The 24,909-nt window shown below is 42.2% G+C and overlaps 1 protein-coding gene across 3 annotated transcripts in view; it reads right to left on the reverse strand.

Annotated features, from left to right (window-relative positions):
* The window catches only part of ST18 (ST18 C2H2C-type zinc finger transcription factor), a 524,976-nt gene that overhangs the window by 66,519 nt on the left and 433,548 nt on the right, over positions 1 to 24,909 (reverse strand). For all 3 annotated transcript variants that reach the window (XM_069731333.1, XM_069731332.1, XM_069731331.1), the window contains exon 18: positions 9,925 to 10,146. In XM_069731333.1, coding sequence (XP_069587434.1) covers positions 9,925 to 10,146 — 222 coding nt within the window. The remainder of the gene's footprint in view (positions 1 to 9,924; positions 10,147 to 24,909) is intronic.

Raw genomic sequence — 24,909 nt, forward strand, 5'->3', positions numbered from 1 at the left:
GGGCTTAAGAAACATTTTTGTGTGAAAAATTAGATTTTTTTTATTTTCATATCTGAATGTTACAAAAGCCTGTGAAGCAATTGTGGTCCAAGTTTCTCACCAGACCTCTAGATAAGTACCTTGAGGGGTGTAGTGTCCAAAATGTGATCACTTGTGTGGGGTTTCCACTCTTTAGGCACATCAGGGGCTCTCCAAACGCAACATGGGGTCTGCTGTCTATTACAGCCAATTTTGCATTCCAGAAATCAAATGGTGCTCCTTCCCTTCCGAGCCCTGTCGTGTACCCTAACAGTAGTTTTCCACCACATATGGATATTCACGTACTCAGGAGAAAATGCACAACCAATTGTATGGTCCATTTTTTCATGTTACCGCTGTGAAAATGCACAATATGGGGTTAATATTTTGGAAGGAAATATGTGATCTTTTTATTCTCATGTAACGTTATCAAACTCTGTGAAGGACCTGGGGGTTTATTGCTCTCTAGATAAGTTCCATAAGGGATGTACTGTAGTTTCCAAAATGGGGTCACTTGTGGGGATTTTACATTTTTAGGTACAACAGTGGCTCTGCAAGCACAATATTGTGCTCACTATGTATTCTAGGCAATTTTTTGTTCCAAAATTCAATTGTCTTTCCCTTCCTAGCCCTGCCGTTCACACAAACAGTAGTTTTCCACCACATGTAGGGTATCGGCGTACTTAGAAAAAATTGCACAACAAATTTTATGGTCCTTTTTCTCCTGTTACACTTGTGAAAATGCAAAATTTAGGGCTAAAGCAGCATTTTTATGGGAAAAATTAATATTTAATTTTTTTTCTTCCACATTTCTTTAATTCCTGTGAAGCACCTGGGAGGGTTAATAAACTTACTGAATATGGTTTTGAGCACTTTGAAGAGTGCAGTTTTTAGAATGGTGTAATTTGTGGTATTTTCACATAGGTCCCTCAAAATCACTCAAATGTGATGTAGTTCAAGAAAAGCACATCCAGCCCATGAATGGCAGCGCTTCCCAGGACTCACATTCAAAGATGATATTTCATATTTTTTTATTTCATAACTTAAAATAGAAGAGATACAACGCGTTTCGGATACAGTATATATCCTTCTTCAGGTATCATAAAAACTGTTGTGAATTCTGTGGCTGAATTCACTCCTGTGGTCACAAGTGGTACTGCAGCTTCTGAGCTTCCTCCCTCAGGTGTTCTGGTGAGCTCGTTGGCTGCTTTGTTATTTAACTCCGCCTGATTCTGTCTTCCTTGCACCTTGTCAATGTTCCAGTGTTGGATCTGAGCTTCTGGATCTTTCCTGTGGCCTGCTGCTCTGCTTAGATAAGTGCTTCTTTGCTTTTGTTGCTACTTTTTCTGTCCAGCTTGTCATTTCGTTTTGCTGGAAGCTCTGAGACGCAAAGGGTGTACCGCCGTGCCGTTAGTTCGGCACGGTGGGTCTTTTTGCCCCCTTTGCGTGGTTTTTTGCTTTAGGGTTTTTTGTAGACTGCAAAGTTCTCTTTGCTATCCTCGCTCTATCTAGAATATCGGGCCTCACTTTGCTGAATCTATTTCATCCCTACGTTTGTCTTTTCCTCTTGCTAACAGTCATTATATGTGGGGGGCTGCCTTTTCCTTTGGGGTATTTCTCTGAGGCAAGCCAGGCTTGTATTTCTATCTTCAGGCTAGTCAGTTCCTCAGGCTGTGCCGAGTTGCATAGGTAGTGTCAGGCGCAATCCACAGCTGCCTTTAGTTGTGTTTAGGATAGGTTCAGGTATTGCGGTCTACAGAGATTCCACGTCTCAGAGCTCGTTCTATTGTTTTTGGGTTATTGTCAGATCACTGTATGTGCTCTGATTGCTGGCACACTGTGTCACTGGATTGCCTACATAACAAAAAACACAGTACAAAAGGGGATTTGTACTGTGTTTTTATGATACCTGAAGAAGGATATATACTGTATCCGAAACGCGTTGTATCTCTTCTATTTTAAGTTATGAAATAAAAAAATATGAAATATCATCTTTGAATGTGAGTCCTGGGAAGCGCTGCCATTCATGGGCTGGATGTGCTTTTCTTGAACTACTCATCCTGTGTGAGCCTTACTCTGGCTCTCTCACTTGGATCCACCCGAGGCAAGCTGCAAGCCCTGTATATTGAAAAGTATCTCAGAGGGAATTTGGAGGATACACGATCTAAAGTCATTTTAGTCTTTTATCAGGTGAGTGCATAAAATTGTGCACCCTTTAAAGACTATAATATTGTGTTTACGCACTTAGGGCGCCGCAATTTGTCTGTTCTTCTCTCCCAAACAGGGTTTTTTTGTCAAATGTGATGTAGTCACTAAAAAATAGTTTTTGTAAATTTTGTTGTAAAAATGAAAAATTGCTAATAAATGTTTAACTTTTCTAACTTCTTAACAAAAAAATATGTTTAGCAAATGATGCTGATGTAAAGTAAACATGTGGTAAATGGTATTTATTAAGTATTTTGTGTGATATCTGATTTAAGGGTATAAAAATGTAACATTTAAAAATTATGACATTTTCAAAATTTTCACCATACTTTCAGTATTTTCACAAATAAACACAAAAAAAATGTACTTAAATTTACCAAACCATAAAGTAAAATGTGTCATGAAAAAACAGTCTCAGAATCACTGGGATATGTTGAAACGTTCCAGAGTTATTACCGCATGAATTGACACTGGTCAGAATTGTAAAATTTGGCCTGGTCAGGAAGGTGAAAACAGGTTTTGGGGGTAAAGGGGTTAATGTGTGTTTTTCATAGATAGCCAAATGCATCTACATTAATAGTTATCAAGTTATGACGGTAATAAAGTACCCGATACATCAATATTACATTTTATGCTTGAAACATTTCTCTATAGTATTTATTCCAACTTTTTCAGTTTAGTGGGTTAATTAAGCAAATTAATATAACAGGAATTTAGCAAAAACATATTTGTCCTCAGGCAAAATATAATGAATTGTTTTAATTATAATAATTTCTGATCCATCCTTCTATATGTTTTCTTGGAAGGTTGGATGATACTCTCTTGTTTTGAAACAGCAAATATTGTGGTGACTTTAAAGTGGTTGTCTAGAGACTTTTTTTTAAATTCATCTCATCATAAGAAAACAAGGCTCTAATATATTTAAGTGTATATATTAGTGTACTTTTCTTGCAGTTAATGTCACACTGACATAGACTGTCTTTTCCGATTGGGTCTGTGCATCATGATTCAAATTACCACAGTGTGATTGCTCCTTTCCTAAGTCAGCCCCTTCTCTTGGTCATTGCTCTATTACCAAAAATTACCAAAAAAGCTTTAAGTCTTACTCAGACGTTACTCATTTTTCTTGTATGTCACAAACGATCCACGTTTCATCAGCGTTTTGGATCCAAAACGTTTTGGATCCATCAGTGTTTGATCAGTGTAGTTTTTACCATCAGTTTCATCAGTGATTTTGTTTTGTATGAAAAATAAGTAAAATAACAAGGCTTCTCTTATCCATTATAATGGTAATCAAGGACAGCACACAAATTGCACACTGATGCCATCCATGCTCTGTCTGTGATAATCAAGTACCCAAGGACTGTAAGGATGATTTTGATCCACCATGACTCTGACCTAAAACAGACATATCTCCATGAGTTTTTTGAAAATATTCAGTCCTCAAAAAAACATAGGTAAATAGCACCATAGACTTTAATGGGTACGAGCAGTATACATCAAAATCACAGATAGAACATGTATAGTATTCATGGACGTCTGAATGAGGCCTTACACCTCATGTGCTGTGAAATTTATTTAGACTTGAGAGTCCTCAGTGGTTGATACCTTTTAATGGCTAACTGAAAAGATTGCAACAAATTACAAGCTTTCGAGAATACACAGGTCTCTTCATCAGGCAAAGACTAAAAGAAATTCTGAAGAATCACATATTTATGCACAACATAGCACAGAGAAAAAAAAAGAAAAACCATGGATAAGACAGGTGACATGAAGCAGAATTACCATGAGTGATAAACAGTTATGTCCATAAATATTGGGCCAGTTCTTAGATAAGGATTGTTTTATTGTCCTCTGATTAGGGCCTCTGCTGTGATGACCCCTCATAGTCTGAGGGGCAAGTTCCTTAGTTGATGTAAAAAGACATAAATCCGTGCGACACATTCATTCCTGCATTAAGACTGTCAATGGTCGTCATCAGTTTATATTCTCTTCTGTCTCTCTTAGATTTGAAGCTACCTTTTAACACAAGTAATTTCATGTCCATAATGTTATGATTTGGGAGACAAAAATGTATTGCCACAGGTAGATCCATTCTTTTTTCTTATTTTTTCTTATTGTGTGGTGGTGAGAATTCATTCTTGTTCTAAGCTTTTGCCCTGTCTCCCCCACATACAGACCCCCAGTTGGACATTTAGTACAAATAATTAGGTACACCTCATTAGAAATGATGCAGCGGAAAGTACCTGGTATCTTGTAGTCCTGATGTGAATTGGGGATCTTTATCTTGTCCGTGGTCATTATAAATGGACAGGTTTTACATTTTTTCTGATCCAATATCCCACACCAGGATGGATTAAATGCCTGCAAATTCTTCCTGGAAAACACAGGGACTGATGCATATTCTGTGGTGAAACTTATAAAATTCATCCTCACCCACAATTACTTTGAATTTGACAAGAAGATCTATCTACAGGAGACTGGCACAGCAATGGGAAGTAAAATGGCCCCACATTATGCAAATCTTTTCATGGCCAAGCTTGAAAGCGACTTTTTGTCCTCATATCCCATCAGGCCTCTGGCGTACTACCGCTACATTGATGACATTTTAATCATCTGGATGGAGTCTGAGCCACAGCCAAAGACGTTCCATGAACAGTTTAATCAATTTCATCCTACCATCAACTTGATACTCAACTACTCCTGCACTGAAATTAACTTTTTGGACACCATCATTAAGCTGCAGAACAATAAAATAGAGACATCCCTGTATCAGAAGCCAATCGACCGTCCAACATTCCTTAAATGGGACAGTTTCCATCCAAAACACATAAAAAACTCTATTGACTACAGCCAAGCCATCAGATACAATTGTATATTTTCCAACCCAATGGATAGGGATGAACTCCTTGGTCGCCTCAGAAAGACCTTTTTGAATCAGGGTTACCATCCAAGAATAATTGAAAACCAGATTACAAGAGCCACCAGAATATCAAGGAATCACCTGCTACTAGGGTTGAGCGACCTTTACTTTTATAGGATCGGGTTGGGTTTCACGAAACCCGACTTTTGAAAAAGTCGGGTCGAGTGAAATCGGCCGATCCTATAAAAAAGTCGGGGTCGGACGAAACTCGAAACCCAATGCAGTGCATTGGGTTTCCATGGTTCCCAGGGTCTGAAGGAGCGGAAACTCTCCTTCAGGCCCTGCGATCCATATTTTAGTGTAAAATAAAGAATTAAAATAAAAAATATCGCAATACTTACCCTCTGACGTGCCCTGGTACTAACCGGGAACCTTCCTTCCTTAGAATCAGCCTTCCAGGACCTATTAGGTATATACTCACCCTCGGACGCGCCCTGCTTCTTTCCGGCAGCCTTCCTTCCTAAGAATCAGCCCTTCCAGGACCTTCGGTGACGTCGCGGGTGACGTCGCGGCTTGTGATTGGCCGCGCGAGCGGTCACATGGGCGGCCGCACGGCCAATCACTAGCCGCGACGTCACCGCGACGTCACCGCAGGGTCCTGGAAGGCTGATTCTAAGGAAGGAAGGTTCCCGGTTAGTACCAGGGCGCGTCAGAGGGTAAGTATTGCGATATTTTTTATTTTAATTCTTTATTTTACACTTAAATCTGAATTCCGATACCAATTCCCGATATCTTAAACATATCGGGAATCGGTATCGGAATTCCGATTCTAGATTCAAAAGATCGCCGACTTCATGGCCGACCCCACACTGGGGTCGGGTCGGGTTTCATGAAACCCGACCTTGCCAAAAGTTGGCGACTTTTGAAAAATTTCGACCCGTTTCGCTCAACCCTACCTGCTACATTACAAAGCTAAAGAAGAAAATAACCGGGTACCTCTAGTAGTTACCTACAATCCAAATCTGGAGGTGCTAAGGGGAGCTGCACAGAAATTACAATCTTTACTACAAAAAGATGCCCACGTACAATCCATTTTTCCAGACCCCCCACTACTGTGTTTTAGGCAGCCCCCAAATCTAAGAAGCATCATTGTAAAGAGCTCCCTGTCCTCTCCAACAGCTGCAGATACCTTTCCATGCAATCAGAAAAAATGTAAAACCTGTCTATTTATAATGACCACGGACAAGATAAAGATCCCCAATTCACATCAGGACTACAAGATACCAGGTACTTTCAGCTGCGTCACTTCTAATGTGGTGTACCTAATTATTTGTACTAAATGTCCAACTGGGGGTCTGTATGTGGGGGAGACAGGGCAAAAGCTTAGAACAAGAATGAATTCTCAACACCACACAATAAGAGAAAAAAAAATGGCTCTACCTGTGGCAATACATTTTTGTCTCCCAAATCATAACATTATGGACATGAAATTACTTGTGTTAAAATGTAGCTTCAAATCTCAGAGAGACAGAAGAGTCTGGGAATATAAACTGATGACGACCTTTGACAGTCTTAATGCAGGAATGAATGTGTCATACGGATTTATGTCTTTTTACATCAACTAAGGAACTTGCCCCTCAGATTATGAGGGGTCATCACAACATAGACCCTAATCAGAGGACAATAAAACAATCCTTATCTAAGAACTGGCCCAGTATTTATGGACATAACTGTTTATCACTCATGGTAATTCTGCTTCATGTCACCTGTCTTATCCATGGTTTTTCCTTTTTTTTTTCTGTGCTATGTTGTGCATAAATATGTGATTAGTCTTTGCCTGATGAAAAGACCTGTGTAGTCTCGAAAGCTTGCAATTTGTTACCATCTTTTCAGTTAGCCATTAAAACAGACCTGGGCAAGATCCGGCCGGCCTGATGATTTTTAACGGCCCGCCAGCTAGCTGTCACTTCTGACAGCCGCCGCCAGCACCGCTCGGCCAGCCGCCAGACGCTTATGAGGGCTGGCGGCTGGAGTGAAGGCCCCGAGGTCATCCACATGCTGCGCATTGCAGCGCATACAGTTCCTCCAAACTGGAGTCTTCCAGGGTCAGGATGTGATTGACACAGCATCAGTAGCCATTGGCTCCTGGCTGTGTCAATCATTCTTGTGACCGGAGGCAGCATTATGCCACCGGTCACAAGAGGCTGCGCTCCGCATCGGCCCTGTATGTCACGTGTGTACGTCACCTGCGTACGTCACTCCAGCGCCGTGCGGGATGTGCTGCGGTGAAGAAAGTTGCTGGCTGATGGTCTCCGTCCTTCGGGTGAGTATCAGGGGTGGTCTCAGAAGTGGCGTATCCAGGGGGCCCCGGGCGCAGCCGACAGTGCAGCACTATATGGGGGCCATAACATTTGTGCAGCACTAAATGGGGACCATACTGTTTGTGCTGCTGTATATGGGGCCCATACTGTTTGTGCTGCAGTATATGGGGCCATAATGTTTGCGCTGCAGTATATGGGGCCATAACGTTTGTGCTGCAGTTTTTTGGGGCCATACTGTTTGTGCTGCTGTATATGGGGCCCATACTGTTTGTGCTGCAGTATATGGGGCAATAATGTTTGTGCTGCAGTATATGGGGCCATACTGTTTGTGCTGCAGTATATGGGGCCATACCGTTTGTGCTGCACTATATGGGGGCCATACTGTTTGTGCTGCAGCATATGGGGCCATAACGTTTGTGCGGCAGTATATGGGGCCATAATGTTTGTGCTGCAGTATATGGGGCCATAATGTTTGTGCTGCAGTATATGGGGCCATAACGTTTGTGCTGCACTATATGGGGGCCATAATGTTTGTGCTGCTGTATATGGGGTCATAACGTTTGTGCTGCAGTATATGTGGCCATAATGTTTGTGCAGCATTATATGGCGCAAGTGTCTGTATGGAGCATATATGGTGCCATAACATTTGTGCAGCACTATATGGCGCAAGTGTCTGTATGGGGCATTGCCCATCATATGTATCATGGAACCCGCCAGCTGTAATGCCCCATGCAGATGGCCTTATTATATATATGTATACTACAGTATTGGGTAAAAATGAGTTAATTATATTAGTCCGGCCCTCTAAAACCATCCAAATTTCTCATGCGGCCCCATGGCAAAATTAATTGCCTACCCCTGCATTAAAAGGTATTAACCACTGAGGACTCTCAATTCTAAATATTTTTCTATCTACTGGCTAACACAGTACCAAGATATATATCTTTCCTGTGAAATTTATTGTTAGATATAAGGGACGGGTGGAAAATCATGGGGGTAGATGGAGAAACGGTGTCCCCGAGACTGGCAACTGCTAAAAAATAAAGTGTCTCACATAAGAAGTGGAAGGCAAGGGCAGTGGTTGCTGTTATTTTGGGGTTTGTTGAGAAATACAAGTAAAATATACTTTAATGACAAAAGCTCATGAGTAGTGTTGAGCGATACCGTCCGATACTTGAAAGTATCGGTATCGGATAGTATCGGCCGATACCCAAAAAATATCGGATATCGCCGATACCGATATCCGATACCAATACAAGTCAATGGGACATCAAGTATCGGAAGGTATTCTCATGGTTCCCAGGGTCTGAAGGAGAGGAAACTCTCCTTCAGGCCCTGGGATCCATAGGGATGTGTAAAATAAAGAATTAAAATAAAAAATATTGATATATTTACCTCTCCGGCGGCCCCTGAACTCAGCGCGGGTAACCGGCAGGCTTCTTTGTTCAAAATCAGCGCTTTTAGGACCTGAGAATCACGTCCCGGCTTCTGATTGGTCGCGGGCCGCCCATGTGACCGCCACGCGACCAATCACAAGCCGTGACGTCATTCGCAGGTCCTTAACGCGCTCATTTTTTAAAAATGAGCGCAGTAATGACTTTCAAAGACGTAGCGGCTTGTGATTGGTCGCGGCCACGCGACCAATCACAAGCCGCGACGTCACCGCAAGCTATTAACGCACTCATTTTTAAAAATGAGCGCGTTAATGACTTTCAAAGACGCGTGGCCGCGACCAATCACAAGCCGCTACGTCTTTGAAAGCCATTAACGCGCTCATTTTTAAAAATGAGCGCGTTAATAGCTTGCGGTGACGTTGCGGCTTGTGATTGGTCGCGTGGCCGCGACCAATCACAAGCCGCTACGTCTTTGAAAGCCATTAACATGCTCATTTTTAAAAAATGAGCGCGTTAAGGACCTGCGAATGACGTCGCGGCTTGTAATTGGTCGCGTGGCGGTCACATGGGCGGCCCGCGACCAATCAGAAGCCGGGACGTGATTCTCAGGTCCTAAAAGCGCTGATTTTGAACAACGAAGCCTGCCGGTTACCCGCGCTGAGTCCAGGGGCTGCCGGAGAGGTAAATATATCAATATTTTTTATTTTAATTCTTTATTTTACACATCTCTATGTATCCGATACCGATACCCGATACCACAAAAGTATCGGATCTCGGTATCGGAATTCCGATACCGCAAGTATCGGCCGATACCCGATACTTGCGGTATCGGAATGCTCAACACTACTCATGAGTTAAGGCATTTTTTACTCACTTTAGGGGATTTTTTTGTTGGCTGCCAGACAACCTTTATATGATCTACACGAACCTTGTGGCTAGTAAGTGCTAACACAAAGAAAAAATTACCTAAATGAATGTATCACATGTAAGAAATATCCGCTATGTATTGTTCAAACTTTTTTCACTAAATCCAACTCTGTAAGACCGAAAACTAAAATTTTGTTGGACTTTTCTTGTATAACAGATATCAGATTAAAAATAGAATAGAAAGTTTGCAAAGTACCTTCTGTGCGTCACAAAAACGTTGTTGACATGGCCAAGACCATTGCAGCCTGGAAGTGGGCAGTGTGGCAGCTCCTGCTTATTTTGCTTCCATAACAGCGATGAGCCATTTAGTGAACTCTCCTTTTGCCTTTTAGCAGCCAAAGGACATCCAGAAGCACTTCGATGAGACGTGTATTTTCCAGATATGTGGCCTTGACCATCACAGCCTACAACGGGACATCTGTGCAAAATATAATCATGATACAAATGTTAGAATATGGCTGTTCACAAGATTTTTTCGGTATTCTGCTCTGTCACTGTTGTGCATGCATTATTATGCTGTAATTACCAAACTTTCAAAAACTATGAAAAAATGTAGGTGTACAACCCCTTAGTGCAACAGCACATACATGCTGTATGTGTGATTGTGTGTGGAGAGGAGTCAGGAGCCGAGCAAATACCGGCTATATTAAATGGCCAGCACCTGCCTCTAACAGCTAAGCTTTGGCCACTGCTGTTAACCATTTGAATGCCATCCTCATGCACCCCATGACTTGATCGTTGGCACAAATGGGTTACTATGACAACCAGGAAACCTGCTGAAGGCAATCATCACTACCATCATGATACTCCTCTGAAAATCAGCTATGTGCTGAACTTCAAAGGAGACCAGAATTTTCACTATATACCACAATGCTATGGTATGGCAGTATATAGTGTAAGAAATTGTATAATCGAAGCTTCAAGTACTCTGTGAAGACTAAAAAATATAAAGTAAAAAATTTATAAAAAGTTTTAACAATTTTTACAAAAATTATTAAAGTTTGAATCACCCTTAAAAAGAAATATAAACAAATAATAATATTAATAATAAAAATAAAAATAATGAACAAAATGATATTTGGTATTCTCACATTCATAATAGGCTTAGCTATCAGAATATAAAATTAACTAACCAAATCGATAAATGCCGTAGCAAGTAAAAAAATGAAAACATTAGTATAGGGTTTTTTTGGTCACCTTATCGCTTTGCAAAATGCAATCCAAACAGATCAAAATGTTATATGTAACCTGAATTCATATCATTAATACCATCAGCTTGTATTAAAAAAACAAGCCCTACACAGCTCAATTGACAAAAACTATAAATGTTACCGACCATAGAAAATGGCAAAACAAGCTAAAAAAATCTGTACAATGTTGGTATCGCCGTAATTGTACTAACTTCAAGAATCATTATTCAGAGGGAATTTTACCACATAATGTACGCCATAAAAATAAAACTCAGTAAACTATGGCAGAACTACTTTTTTTTATTCAAAATTGCACCACACTTGGAATTTTGTTTCTAATTTTCCAGTATATTGAATAAAACAATGGTGTCTTTCAAAACTACAATTTGTCATGAAAAAAGCAAGTCCTCATATGGTTAAATTAGACGGACAAATAAAAAAAAGTTATGGCTCTTCTAAGGCCGGTTTCACACGTCAGTGGCTCCGGTACGTGAGGTGACAGTTTCCTCACGTACCGGAGCCACTGACACACGTAAACACATTGAAATCAATGCATCTGTGCAGATGTCATTGATTTTTTGCGGACCGTGTCTCCGTGTGCCAACCATGGAGACATGTCAGTGTTCGTGGGAGTGCACGGATTACACGGACCCATTAAAATCAATGGGTCCATGTAAAACACGTACAGCACACGGACGCTGTCCGTGTGCAGTCCATGTGCCGTGCAGGAGACAGCGCTACAGTAAGCGCTGTCCCCCCCACTGGTGCTAAAGCCGCCATTGATATCTTCTTTGCAGCAGTGTTTGCTGTAGAGAAGATATGAATATTCCTTTTTTTTTGTTGTTTCTCGTGTTTACAATAAAGCTTCATGTCCCCACCCCCCCCTCCCACCCCCTGTGCGCTTGCCCGCTGTTCTTAAAATGCTCACCCGGCTCCCTCGCTGGCTGGCACTGCTTCCTGTCCTGGCCGCACCTTCTATTGTATAAGCGGTCACATGGGGCCGCCGATTACAGTCATGAATATGCGGCTCCACCTCCCCTAGGGGTGGAGCCGCATATTCATTACTGTAAATGAGCGGCCCCACGTGACCGCTCAAACAGTAGAAGGTGCGGCCAGGACAGGAATATGCATATCTTCTCTACAGCAAACGCTGCTGCAGAGAAGATATGAATCGTGGCTTCAGCACCAGATGCAAGGGACAGCGCTAAACTTTAGCGCTGTCTCCTGTACGGTGCGTGTGGTACCCAGTGGGCACACGGGCGGCACACGTGTGCCGCATGTGTGCCACACTGATGTGCCACAGAAACGCAGGGGCACACGGACACAGATAATTCCGGTATCGATTTTTCCGCTACCGGAATTATCTGGACGTGTGGGACTGCCTTAAGAAGGTGAAGAAAAAATAATGTGCAAAATGATAATTAACTGTGTTAACGAATGGGTTAATGTAAGTTTCAAGATGGCCAAGTTATGTTTGATGACCTAAGTATTTCTAGTTAGATTTCACTACTGCAGAAAATTATTATGCCTGTAGTTGGGTTTAGATGGAAAGTGAATCGCGACTGAAGGAGTATTCCACTTGTATGTGAATAATTCCTAATCGCTGTTGAACTGGAGTTTTACAACTTTCCAATATGTTTTGTTTCAATTCGTTATAATTTTCTAGATATTTATTTGCGGTCATTCAATAAGAATATTAGCTTACATTGAGAGACAGCTAACCCAAGCACAAATCCTGCTATGTTTTACAAGGAGCTACAGGTTTATTGTCTCTGACTGCAGAAAATGATGAGGGATCGATGCACAAGGTCCATCAGTGAAGTGTTCATGTATGCAGACATTAAAGGAGTTTTCAGAGTTAAACAAACTGTGGCCAAATGCAGGAAATGGTATAGAATAACAGATCTATGTATATTCACCTGATCAATCGTCCATTACTATAGAGCTTCCACTCCAGTTCTATTTCTTTGGCTGCAGTGATCTTTTGTAGTGATGAGTGAGTATACTTGTTACTTGAGTTTCTTCAAGCATGTTCAGGTGGTCTCCGAGTATTTTGGCATGCTCGGAGATTTAGTTTATGTCGATTATGTGATTTGCGGCTGCTAGCCAGCTTGAATACATGTGGGGATTGCCTGTTTGTTAGCAAATCATGCAGCTGCGTCAACCTAAACTAAATCTCTGAACACGCCAAAATACTCGGAGACCACCCGAGCATGCTCGGGGAATCTCGAGTAACGAGTATACTCGTTCATCACTAATCTTTTGCAATATACTTTGAAAGCAAGACATTCGCTGTTGTTATCACCTATGGTTTATGGAACATACCTACTGCAGCCAAGTGAGCACATGCTGCTGTGATGACCAAAGTGATAATAGGGAAGCAATGGGGAAGATGAACCAGTAAGTGAATTTTCATGTGCTATAGCGTTTGTGCATTTGGACACATTTTGGTTTAAGCCTACGTTCACAAGTTCATTACTTGGTTAGTAAAAACACATCACCACTTCTGCATTTTTACCTACTCCTGATTTTGGTTTACAAATACTGATATGAAACACTGATCAAATACTGAGCATGTGAACATGGCCAAAAGGGGTTGTCCAGTGAAAACAAGTTAATACCTATCTACAGGACAGGTAATAATCTATTGTTGGTGGAGGTCTGACTGCTGGGCCAGCATCGATAAGTACAATAGTACTGATGAAAATAAGCAACTTTGTAACTTTTCTTACCAGAAAAAAATGCTTATTTTTTCTGCCAAAATTGATCAGTCATTATCAGAATTCTCATTCTGAGATAAATACTGTTTTCAATGTACACTGTGTGCAGAATTATTAGGCAAGTTGTATTTTGATTACATGATACTTTTTATACATGTTGTCCTACTCCAAGCTATTCAAGCTTGAGAGGCAACTACCAATTAACCCCTTCATGACCCAGCCTATTTTGACCTTAAAGACCTTGCCGTTTTTTGCAATTCTGACCAGTGTCCCTTTATGAGGTAATAACTCAGGAACGCTTCAATGGATCCTAGCGGTTCTGAGATTGTTTTTTCGTGACATATTGGGCTTCATGTTAGTGGTAAATTTAGGTCAATAAATTCTGCGTTTATTTGTGATAAAAACGGAAATTTGGCGAAAATTTTGAAAATTTCGCAATTTTCACATTTTGAATTTTTATTCTGTTAAACCAGAGAGTTATGTGACACAAAATAGTTAATAAATAACATTTCCCACATGTTTACTTTACATCAGCACAATTTTGGAAACAAAATTTTTTTTTGCTAGGAAGTTATAAGGGTTAAAATTTGACCAGCGATTTCTCATTTTTACAACGAAATTTACAAAACCATTTTTTTTAGGGACCACCTCACATTTGAAGTCAGTTTGAGGGGTCTATATGGCTGAAAATACCCAAAAGTGACACCATTCTAAAAACTGCACCCCTCAAGGTACTCAAAACCACATTCAAGAAGTTTATTAACCCTTCAGGTGCTTCACAGCAGCAGAAGCAACATGGAAGGAAAAAATGAACATTTAACTTTTTAGTCACAAAAATTATCTTTTAGCAACAATTTTTTTATTTTCCCAATGGTAAAAGGAGAAACTGAACCACGAAAGTTGTTGTCCAATTTGTCCTGAGTACGCTGATACCTCATATGTGGGGGTAAACCACTGTTTGGGCGCACGGCAGGGCTTGGAAGGGAAGGAGCGCCATTTGACTTTTTGAATCAAAAATTGGCTCCACTCTTTAGCGGACACCATGTCACATTTGGAAAGCCCCCGTGTGCCTAAAAATTGGAGCTCCCCCACAAGTGACCCCATTTTGGAAACTAGACATCCCAAGGAACTTATCTAGATGCATAGTGAGCACTTTGAACCCCCAGGTGCTTCACAAATTGATCCGTAAAAATGAAAAAGTACTTTTTTTCACAAAAAAATTCATTTAGCCTCAATTTTTTCATTTTCACATGGGCAACAGGATAAAATGGATCCTAAAATGTGTTGGGCAATTTCTCCTGAGTACACCAATACCTCACATGTGGGGGTAAACCACTGTTTGGGCACATGGTAAGGCTCGGAAGGGAAGGAGCGCCATTTGACTTTTTGAATGAAAAATTATTTCCATCGTTAGCGGACACCATGTCGCGTTTGGATAGCTCCTGTGTGCCTAAACATTGGCGCTCCCCCACAAGTGACCCCATTTTGGAAACTAGACCCCCCAAGGAACTTATTTAGATGCCTAGTGAGCACTTTAAACCCTCAGGTGCTTCACAAATTGATCTGTAAAAATGAAAAAGTACTTTTTTTTCACAAAAAAATTATTTTCGCCTCAATTTTTTTATTTCCACATGGGCAGTAGGATAAAATGGATCATAAAATTTGTTGGGCAATTTCTCCCGAGTACGCCGATACCTCATTTGTGGGGGTAAACTACTGTTTGGGCACTCGGCAGGGCTCGGAAGGGAAGGCGCACCATTTGACTTTTTGAATGGAAAATTAGCTCCAATTGTTAGCGGACACCATGTCGCGTTTGGAGAGCCCCTGTGTGCCTAAACATTGGAGCTCCCCCACAAGTGACCCCATTTTGGAAACTAGACCCCCCAAGGAACTTATCTAGATGCATATTGAGCACTTTAAACCCCCAGGTGCTTCACAGAAGTTTATAACGCAGAGCCATGAAAATAAAAAATAATTTTTCTTTCCTCAAAAATGATTTTTTAGCCTGGAATTTCCTATTTTGCCAAGGATAATAGGAGAAATTGGACCCCAAATATTGTTGTCCAGTTTGTCCTGAGTATGCTGATACCCCATATGTGGGGGTAAACCACTGTTTGGGCGCACGGCAGGGCTCAGAAGGGATGGCACGCCATTTGGCTTTTTAAATGGAAAATTAGCTCCAATCATTAGCGGACACCATGTCACGTTTGGAGAGCCCCTGTGTGCCTAAACATTGGAGATCCCCCAGAAATGACACCATTTTGGAAACTAGACCCCCAAAGGAACTAATCTAGATGTGTGGTGAGGACTTTGAACCCCCAAGTGCTTCACAGAAGTTTATAACGCAGAGCCATGAAAATAAAAAAAAAAAATTATTTTCTCAAAAATGATCTTTTAGCCTGCAATTTTTTATTTTCCCAAGGGTAACAGGAGAAATTTGACCCCAAAAGTTGTTGTCCAGTTTCTCCTGAGTACGCTGATACCCCATATGTGGGGGTAAATCACTGTTTGGGCACATGCCGGGGCTCGGAAGTGAAGTAGTGACGTTTTGAAATGCAGACTTTGATGGAATGCTCTGTGGGCGTCACGTTGCGTTTGCAGAGCCATTGATGTGGCTTAACAGTAGAAACCCCCCACAAGTGACCCCATTTTGGAAACTAGACCCCCAAAGGAACTTATCTAGATGTGTGGTGAGCACTTTGAACCCCCAAGTGCTTCATAGAAGTTTATAATGCAGAGCCGTGAAAATAATAAATACGTTTTCTTTCCTCAAAAATAATTATTTAGCCCAGAATTTTTTATTTTCCCAAGGGTTACAGGAAAATTGGACCCCAAAAGTTGTTGTCCAGTTTCTCCTGAATACGCTGATACCCCATGAGTGGGGGTAAACCACTGTTTGGGCACACGTCGGGGCTCAGAAGGGAAGTAGTGACTTTTGAAATGCAGACTTTGATGGAATGGTCTACGGGTGTCACGTTGCGTTTGCAGAGCCCCTGGTGTGCCTAAACAGTAGAAACCCCCACAAGTGACCCCATTTTAGAAACTAGACCCCCCAAGGAACTTATCTAGATATGTGGTGAGCACTTTGAACCCCCAAGTGCTTCACAGACGTTTACAACGCAGAGCCGTGAAAATAAAAAATCATTTTTCTTTCCTCAAAAATTATGTTTTAGCAAGCATTTTTTTAGATTCACAAAGGTAACAGGAGAAATTGGACCCCAGTAATTGTTGCGCAGTTTGTCCTGAGTATGCTGGTACCCCATATGTGGGGGTAAACCACTGTTTGGGCACACTTCAGGGCTCGGAAGTGAGGGAGCACCATTTGACTTTTTGAATACGAGATTGGCTGGAATCAATGGTGGCGCCATGTTGCGTTTGGAGACCCCTGATGTGCCTAAACAGTGGTAACCCCTCAATTCTACCTCCAACACTAACCCCAACACACCCCTAACTCTAATCCCAACTGTAGCCATAACCCTAATCACAACCCTAACCGCAACACACCCCTAACCACAACCCTAACCCCAACACACCCCTAACCCTAACCACAACCCTAATTCCAACCCTAACCCTAAGGCTATGTGCCCACTTTGCGGATTCGTGTGAGATATTTCCGCACCATTTTTGAAAAATCCGCGGGTAAAAGGCACTGCGTTTTACCTGCGGATTTTCCGCGGATTTCCAGTGTTTTTTGTGCGGATTTCACCTGCGGATTCCTATTGAGGAACAGGTGTAAAACGCTGCGGAATCCGCACAAAGAATTGACATGCTGCGGAAAATACAACGCAGCGTTTCCGCGCGGTATTTTCCGCACCATGGGCACAGCGGATTTGGTTTTTCATATGTTTACATGGTACTGTAAACCTGATGGAACACTGCTGCGAATCCGCAGCCAAATCCGCACCGTGTGCACATAGCCTAATTCTAAAGGTATGTGCACACGCTGCGGAAAACGCTGCGGATCCGCAGCAGTTTCCCATGAGTTTACAGTTCAATGTAAACCTACGGGAAACAAAAATCGCTGTACACATGCTGCGGAAAAACTGCACGGAAACGCAGCGGTTTACATTCCGCAGCATGTCACTTCTTTTGTGCGGATTCCGCAGCGGTTTTACAACTGCTCCAATAGAAAATCGCAGTTGTAAAACCGCAGTGAAATGCGCAGAAAAAAACGCGGTAAATCCGCCATAAATCCGCAGCGGTTTAGCACTGCGGATTTATCAAATCCGCAGCGGAAAAATCCGCAGAGGACCAGAATACGTGTGCACATACCGAAACCCTAACCCTAGCCCTAACCCTAGCCCTAACCCTAGCCCTAACCCTACCCCTAACCCTACCCCTACCCCTAGCCCTAACCCTAACCCTACCCCTAGCCCTAACCCTAACCCTACCCCTAACCCTACCCCTAACCCTACCCCTAACCCTAACCCTATTCTAACATTAGTGGAAAAAAAAAATTTCTTTATTTTTTTATTGTCCCTACCTATGGGGGTGACAAAGGGGGGGGGGTCATTTATTATTTTTTTTATTTTGATCACTGAGATAGATTATATCTCAGTGATCAAAATGCACTTTGGAACGAATCTGCCGGCCGGCAGATTCGGCGGGCGCACTGCGCATGCGCCCGCCATTTTGGAAGATGGCGGCGCCCAGGGAGAAGATGGACGGGACCCCGGCTGGATCGGTAAGTATGATGGGGTGGGGGGGACCACGGGGGGGGATCGGAGCACGGGGGGGGGAATCGGAGCGCGGGAGGGGTGGAACGGAGCATGGGGGGGCTGGAATGGAGCACGGGGGGGCTGGAATGGAGCACGGGGGGGTGGAACGGAGCACCGGGGGGTGTGGATCGGAGTGCAGGGGGGGTGATTGGAGCACGGGGGGGTGATTGGAGCACGGTGGGAGCGGACAAGAGCACGGGGGGGAGCGGAGCACTGGACGGAGGGGAGCCGGAGCAGTGTACCGGCCAGATCGGGGGGCTGCGGGGGCGATCGGTGGGGTGGGGTGGGGGCACATTAGTATTTCCAGCCATGGCCGATGATATTTCAGCATCGGCCATGGCTGGATTGTAATATTTCACCCGTTATAATAGGTGAAATATTACAAATCGCTCTGATTGGCAGTTTCACTTTCAACAGCCAATCAGAGCGATCGTAGCCACGAGGGGGTGAAGCCACCCCCCCTGGGCTAAACTACCACTCCCCCTGTCCCTGCAGATCGGGTGAAATGGGAGTTAACCCTTTCACCCGGCCTGCAGGGACGCGATCTTTCCATGACGCCACATAGGCGTCATGGGTCGGATTGGCACCGACTTTCATGACGCCTACGTGGCGTCATGGGTCGGGAAGGGGTTAAGTAAATCAGGTGATGTGCATCTCTGTAATGAGGAGGGGTGTTGTCTAATGACATCAAAACCCTATATAAGGTGTGCTTAATTATTAGGCAACTTCTTTCCTTTGGTAAAATGGGTCAAAAGAGAGATTTGACGGGCTCTGAAAAGTCCAAAATTGTGAGATGACTTTCAGAGGGATGCAGCAGTCTTGAAATTGCCAAACTTTTGAAGCGTCATCACCGAACAATCAAGTGTTTCATGGCAAATAGCCAACAGGGTCGCAAGAAGCGTGTTGGACAAAAAAAGCGCAAAATAACTGCCCATGAATTGAGGAAAATCAAGCGTGAAGCTGCCAAGATGCCATTTGCCACCAGTTTTGCCATATTTCAGAGCTGCAACATTACTGGAGTAACAAAAAGCACAAGGTGTGCGATGCTCAGGGACATGGCCAAGGTAAGGAAGGCTGAAAAACGACCACCTTTGAACAAGTCTTAAGACTGACTTTTCAAAGGTTTTATGGACTGATGAAATGACAGTGACTCTTGATGGGCCAGATGGATGGGCCAGAGGCTGGATCGATAAAGGGCAGAGAGCTCCACTCCGACTCAGACGCCAGCTAGGTGGAGGTTGGGTACTGGTATGGGCTCGTATAATTAAAGATGAACTTGTAGGACCTTTTCGGGTTGAGGATGGAGTGAAGCTCAACTCCCAGACCTCCTGCCTGTTTCTGGAAGACAACTTCTTCAAGCAGTGGTACAGGAAGAAGTCAGTATCGTTCAAGAAAAACATGATTTTCATGAAGGACAATGCTCCATCACATGCCTCCAACTACTCCACAGCATGGCTGGCCAGTAAAGGTCTCAAAGAAGAAAAAATAATGACATGGCCCCCTTGTCCACCTGATCTGAACCCCATAGAGAACCTGTGGTCCCTCATAAAATGTGAGATCTACAGGGAGGGAAAACAGTACACCTCTTGGAACAGTGTCTGGAAGGCTGTGGTGGCTGCTGCACGCAATGTTGATCGAAAACAGATCAAGCAACTAACAGAATCTATGGATGGAAGGCAATTGAGTGTCATCATAAAAAGAGGAGGCTAGGGTTGAGCGAAACGGGTCGTTCATTTTCAAAAGTCGCCGACTTTTGGCAAAGTCGGGTTTCATGAAACCCGATCCGACCCCTGTGCGGGGTCGGCCATGCGGTACGCGACTTTCGCGCCAAAGTCGCGTTTCAATGACGTGAAAAGCGCCATTTCTCAGCCAATGAAGGTAAACGCAGAGTGTGGGCAGCGTGATGACATAGTTCCTGGTCCCCACCATCTTAGAGAAGGGCATTGCAGTGATTGGCTTGCTGTCTGCGGCGTCACAGGGGCTATAAAGGGGCGTTCCCGCCGACCGCCATGTTACTGCTGCTGATCTGAGCTTAGGGAGAGGTTGCTGCCGCTTCGTCAGAAGCAGGGATAGCGTTAGGCAGGGTCCATTAACCACCAAACCGCTTGTGCTGTAGCGATTTCCACTGCCCAACACCACCTTCGGTGTGCAGGGACAGTGGAAGCTACATTTTTTTTTTTTCCCCTCAGCGCTGTAGCTCATTGGGCTGCCCTAGAAGGCTCCCTGATAGCTGCATTGCTGTGTGTACGCCGCTGTGCAAACCAACTGCTTTTTTCAAAGCACAAATCCTCTTGTTCCTTCCTTTCTGCACAGCTATCTTTTTTGTTTGTACACACTTTTTATTTAATTTGTGCATCAGTCCACTCCTTATTGCTGCCTGCCATACCTGGCTGAGATTACTGCAGGGAGATAGTAATTGTTGGACACTCCCTGTTTTTTTTTTTTTTTTTTTTTTGTGGGAGATTAAGATTGACATTTCTGCTAGAGTGCCATCCCTGTGTGTGCCATTTCTCACTCAGTGGGCCATAGAAAGCCTATTTATTTTTTTGCTTGATTTGGGTTATAAAATCTACCTGAAAAAATCACTACATCAATCAGTGGGAGAAAAATATTGGCCTCAGGGCTTGTGTGCCACTCTTGACTCCTGTGTGTGCCATCTCTCAGTCAGTGGGCCATAGAAAGCCTATTTATTTTTTTGCTTGATTTTGGTTCTAAAATCTACCTGAAAAAATCACTACATCAATCAGTGGGAGAAAAATATTGGCCTCAGGGCTTGTGTGCCACTCCTGACTCCTGTGTGCATCATCACTCACTCAGTGGGCCATAGAAAGCCCTTTTTTTTTTTTTTTTGCTTTATTTGGGTTCTAAATTCTACCTGAAAAAATCAATAAATCAATCAGTGGGAGATTAATATTGGCCTTTGGGCTTGTGTGCCAGTCCTAAGCGTGCCATCTCTCTCTCTCAGATAGTGGGCCATAGAAAGCCTATTTATTATTTTTTTTATTGGGTTTATAAATTTTCCCTGGAACAAAAAAAAAAAAAAGTGGGAGATTAATATTGGCCTCTGGGCTTGTGTGCCAGTCCTGAGCGTGCCATCTCTCTCACAAATAGTGGGCCATAGAAAGCCTATTTATTTTTTTGCTTGATTTGGGTTCTAAAATGTACCTGAAAAAATCACTACATCAATCAGTGGGAGAAAAATATTGGCCTCAGGGCTTGTGTGCCACTCCTGACTCCTGTGTGCATCATCACTCACTCAGTGGGCCATAGAAAGCCCATTTTTTTTTTTTTTGCTTTATTTGGGTTCTAAATTCTACCTGAAAAAATCAATAAATCAATCAGTGGGAGATTAATATTGGCCTTTGGGCTTGTGTGCCAGTCCTAAGCGTGCCATCTCTCTCTCTCAGATAGTGGGCCATAGAAAGCCTATTTATTATTTTTTTTATTGGGTTTATAAATTTTCCCTGGAAAAAAAAAAGTGGGAGATTAATATTGGCCTCTGGGCTTGTGTGCCAGTCCTGAGCGTGCCATCTCTCTCACAAATAGTGGGCCATAGAAAGCCTATTTATTTATTTTTTTTTGGTTTTATAAATTCTCCCTGAAAAAAAAAAGGGAGATTAATATTGGACTTTGGGCTTGTGTGCCAGTCCTAAGCGTGCCATCTCTCTCTCTCTCTTAGATAGTGGGCCATAGAAAGCCTATTTATTATTTTTTTTATTGGGTTTATAAATTTTCCCTGGAACAAAAAAAAAAAAAGTGGGAGATAAATATTGGCCTCTGGGCTTGTGTGCCACTCCTGACTCCTGTGTGCGTCATCTCTCACTCAGTGGGCCATAGAAAGCCTTTTTTTGTTTTATTTGTTTTCTAAATTCTCCCTGAAAAAATCATTTTATTTTATTTGGTTTCTAAATTCTTCCTGAAAAAATTATTTTATTCTATTATTTTTTTTCCTAAAGTCTCCCTGAAAAAAAAAAAAAAACAAATCAGTGGGAGATTAATATTGCCCTTTCTGCTTGTGTGCCAGTCTTGACTCCTGGGTGTGCCATCTCTCTCTCTCTCTCCAATTGTGGGCCATAGAAAGCCTATTATTTTTTTAGCTTGATTTGGGTTCCAAAATCTATCTGAAAAAAACACTACATCAATCAGTGGGAGATAAATATTGGCCTCTGGGCTTGTGTGCCACTCCTGACTCCTGTGTGCGTCATCTCTCACTCAGTGGGCCATAGAAAACCTTTTTTTGTTTTATTTGTTTTCTAAATTCTCCCTGAAAAAATCATTTTATTTTATTTGGTTTCTAAATTCTTCCTGAAAAAATCATTTTATTCTGTTATTTTTTTTTCCTAAAGTCTCCCTGAAAAAAAAAAAAAAAACAAATCAGTGGGAGATTAATATTGCCCTTTCTGCTTGTGTGCCAGTCTTGACTCCTGGGTGTGCCATCTCTCTCTCTCTCTCTCCAATTGTGGGCCATAGAAAGCCTATTATTTTTTTAGCTTGATTTGGGTTCCAAAATCTACCTGAAAAAATCACTACATCAATCAGTGGGAGATAAATATTGGCCTCTGGGCTTGTGTGCCACTCCTGACTCCTGTGTGCGTCATCTCTCACTCAGTGGGCCATAGAAAGCCTTTTTTTGTTTTATTTGTTTTCTAAATTCTCCCTGAAAAAATCATTTTATTTTATTTGGTTTCTAAATTCTTCATGAAAAAATCATTTTATTCTATTATTTTTTTTTCCTAAAGTCTCCCTGAAAAAAAAAACAAAAAACAAATCAGTGGGAGATTAATATTGCCCTTTCTGCTTGTGTGCCAGTCTTGACTCCTGGGTGTGCCATCTCTCTCTCTCTCTCCAATTGTGGGCCATAGAAAGCCTATTATTTTTTTAGCTTGATTTGGGTTCCAAAATCTATCTGAAAAAATCACTACATCAATCAGTGGGAGATAAATATTGGCCTCTGGGCTTGTGTGCCACTCCTGACTCCTGTGTGCGTCATCTCTCACTCAGTGGGCCATAGAAAGCCTTTTTTTGTTTTATTTGTTTTCTAAATTCTCCCTGAAAAAATCATTTTATTTTATTTGGTTTCTAAATTCTTCCTGAAAAAATCATTTTATTCTATTATTTTTTTTTCCTAAAGTCTCCCTGAAAAAAAAACAAAAACAAATCAGTGGGAGATTAATATTGCCCTTTCTGCTTGTGTGCCAGTCTTGACTCCTGGGTGTGCCATCTCTCTCTCTCTCTCCAATTGTGGGCCATAGAAAGCCTATTATTTTTTTAGCTTGATTTGGGTTCCAAAATCTACCTGAAAAAATCACTACATCAATCAGTGGGAGATAAATATTGGCCTCTGGGCTTGTGTGCCACTCCTGACTCCTGTGTGCGTCATCTCTCACTCAGTGGGCCATAGAAAGCCTTTTTTTGTTTTATTTGTTTTCTAAATTCTCCCTGAAAAAATCATTTTATTTTATTTGGTTTCTAAATTCTTCCTGAAAAAATCATTTTATTCTATTATTTTTTTTCCTAAAGTCTCCCTGAAAAAAAAAACAAAACAAATCAGTGGGAGAATAATATTGCCCTTTCTGCTTGTGTGCCAGTCTTGACTCCTCGGTGTGCCATCTCTCTCTCTCTCCAATTGTGGGCCATAGAAAGCCTATTATTTTTTTAGCTTGATTTGGGTTCCAAAATCTACCTGAAAAAATCACTACATCAATCAGTGGGAGATAAATATTGGCCTCTGGGCTTGTGTGCCACTCCTGACTCCTGTGTGCGTCATCTCTCACTCAGTGGGCCATAGAAAGCCTTTTTTTTGTTTTATTTGTTTTCTAAATTCTCCCTGAAAAAATCATTTTATTTTATTTGGTTTCTAAATTCTTCCTGAAAAAATCATTTTATTCTATTATTTTTTTTTTCCTAAAGTCTCCCTGAAAAAAAAAAAAAATCAAATCAGTGGGAGATTAATATTTACATTTGTGCTTCAGTGACAGTCCTGCGTGTGTGGCATCTCTCTCATTTGTTGCCACCAACAACAGATTGTGTAACATTGTGCCTGATTTTCGTTATGGTCTCACTCACCTGTAAAGGGGTAGCTAAATCATACTGAAGTTATAGCTCACCGTGTAATTTGTGTGACAGCAACAAATACCGTTAGTTTGTTTACGTTTTTAAAACAATGAGGAAGTCTGGTGGAAGAGGTCGTGGCCGGGGGCGTTCATTGTCAGCTGGTAATGAGGGTAGTGGTAGTGGTGGAGCATCAGCTGGTCGTGGGAAAAAAAATATTGCACCTAAGTCTGGAGCTGATGAGCCAGGTTCGTCGTCTGGCTCCACAAGGCCTCGAACACTCCCTTTTCTGGGAGTAGGAAAACCGCTTTTAAAGCCGGAGCAGCAAGAGCAAGTTTTGGCTTATCTTGCTGACTCAGCCTCTAGCTCTTTTGCCTCCTCTCGTGAAACTGGTAAATGTCAAAGCAGCGCGTCGTTAGTGGATGTTCACGGTCAGGGACAAGTCGCTTCCTTGTCCTCTTCAGCAAAAACAACAACAGAGAAGAATGCAGCAGGCGACACA

The sequence above is a fragment of the Ranitomeya imitator genome, chromosome 6 (assembly GCF_032444005.1).
Source record: "Ranitomeya imitator isolate aRanImi1 chromosome 6, aRanImi1.pri, whole genome shotgun sequence".
In the NCBI taxonomy this organism is placed as follows: Eukaryota; Metazoa; Chordata; class Amphibia; order Anura; family Dendrobatidae; genus Ranitomeya; species Ranitomeya imitator.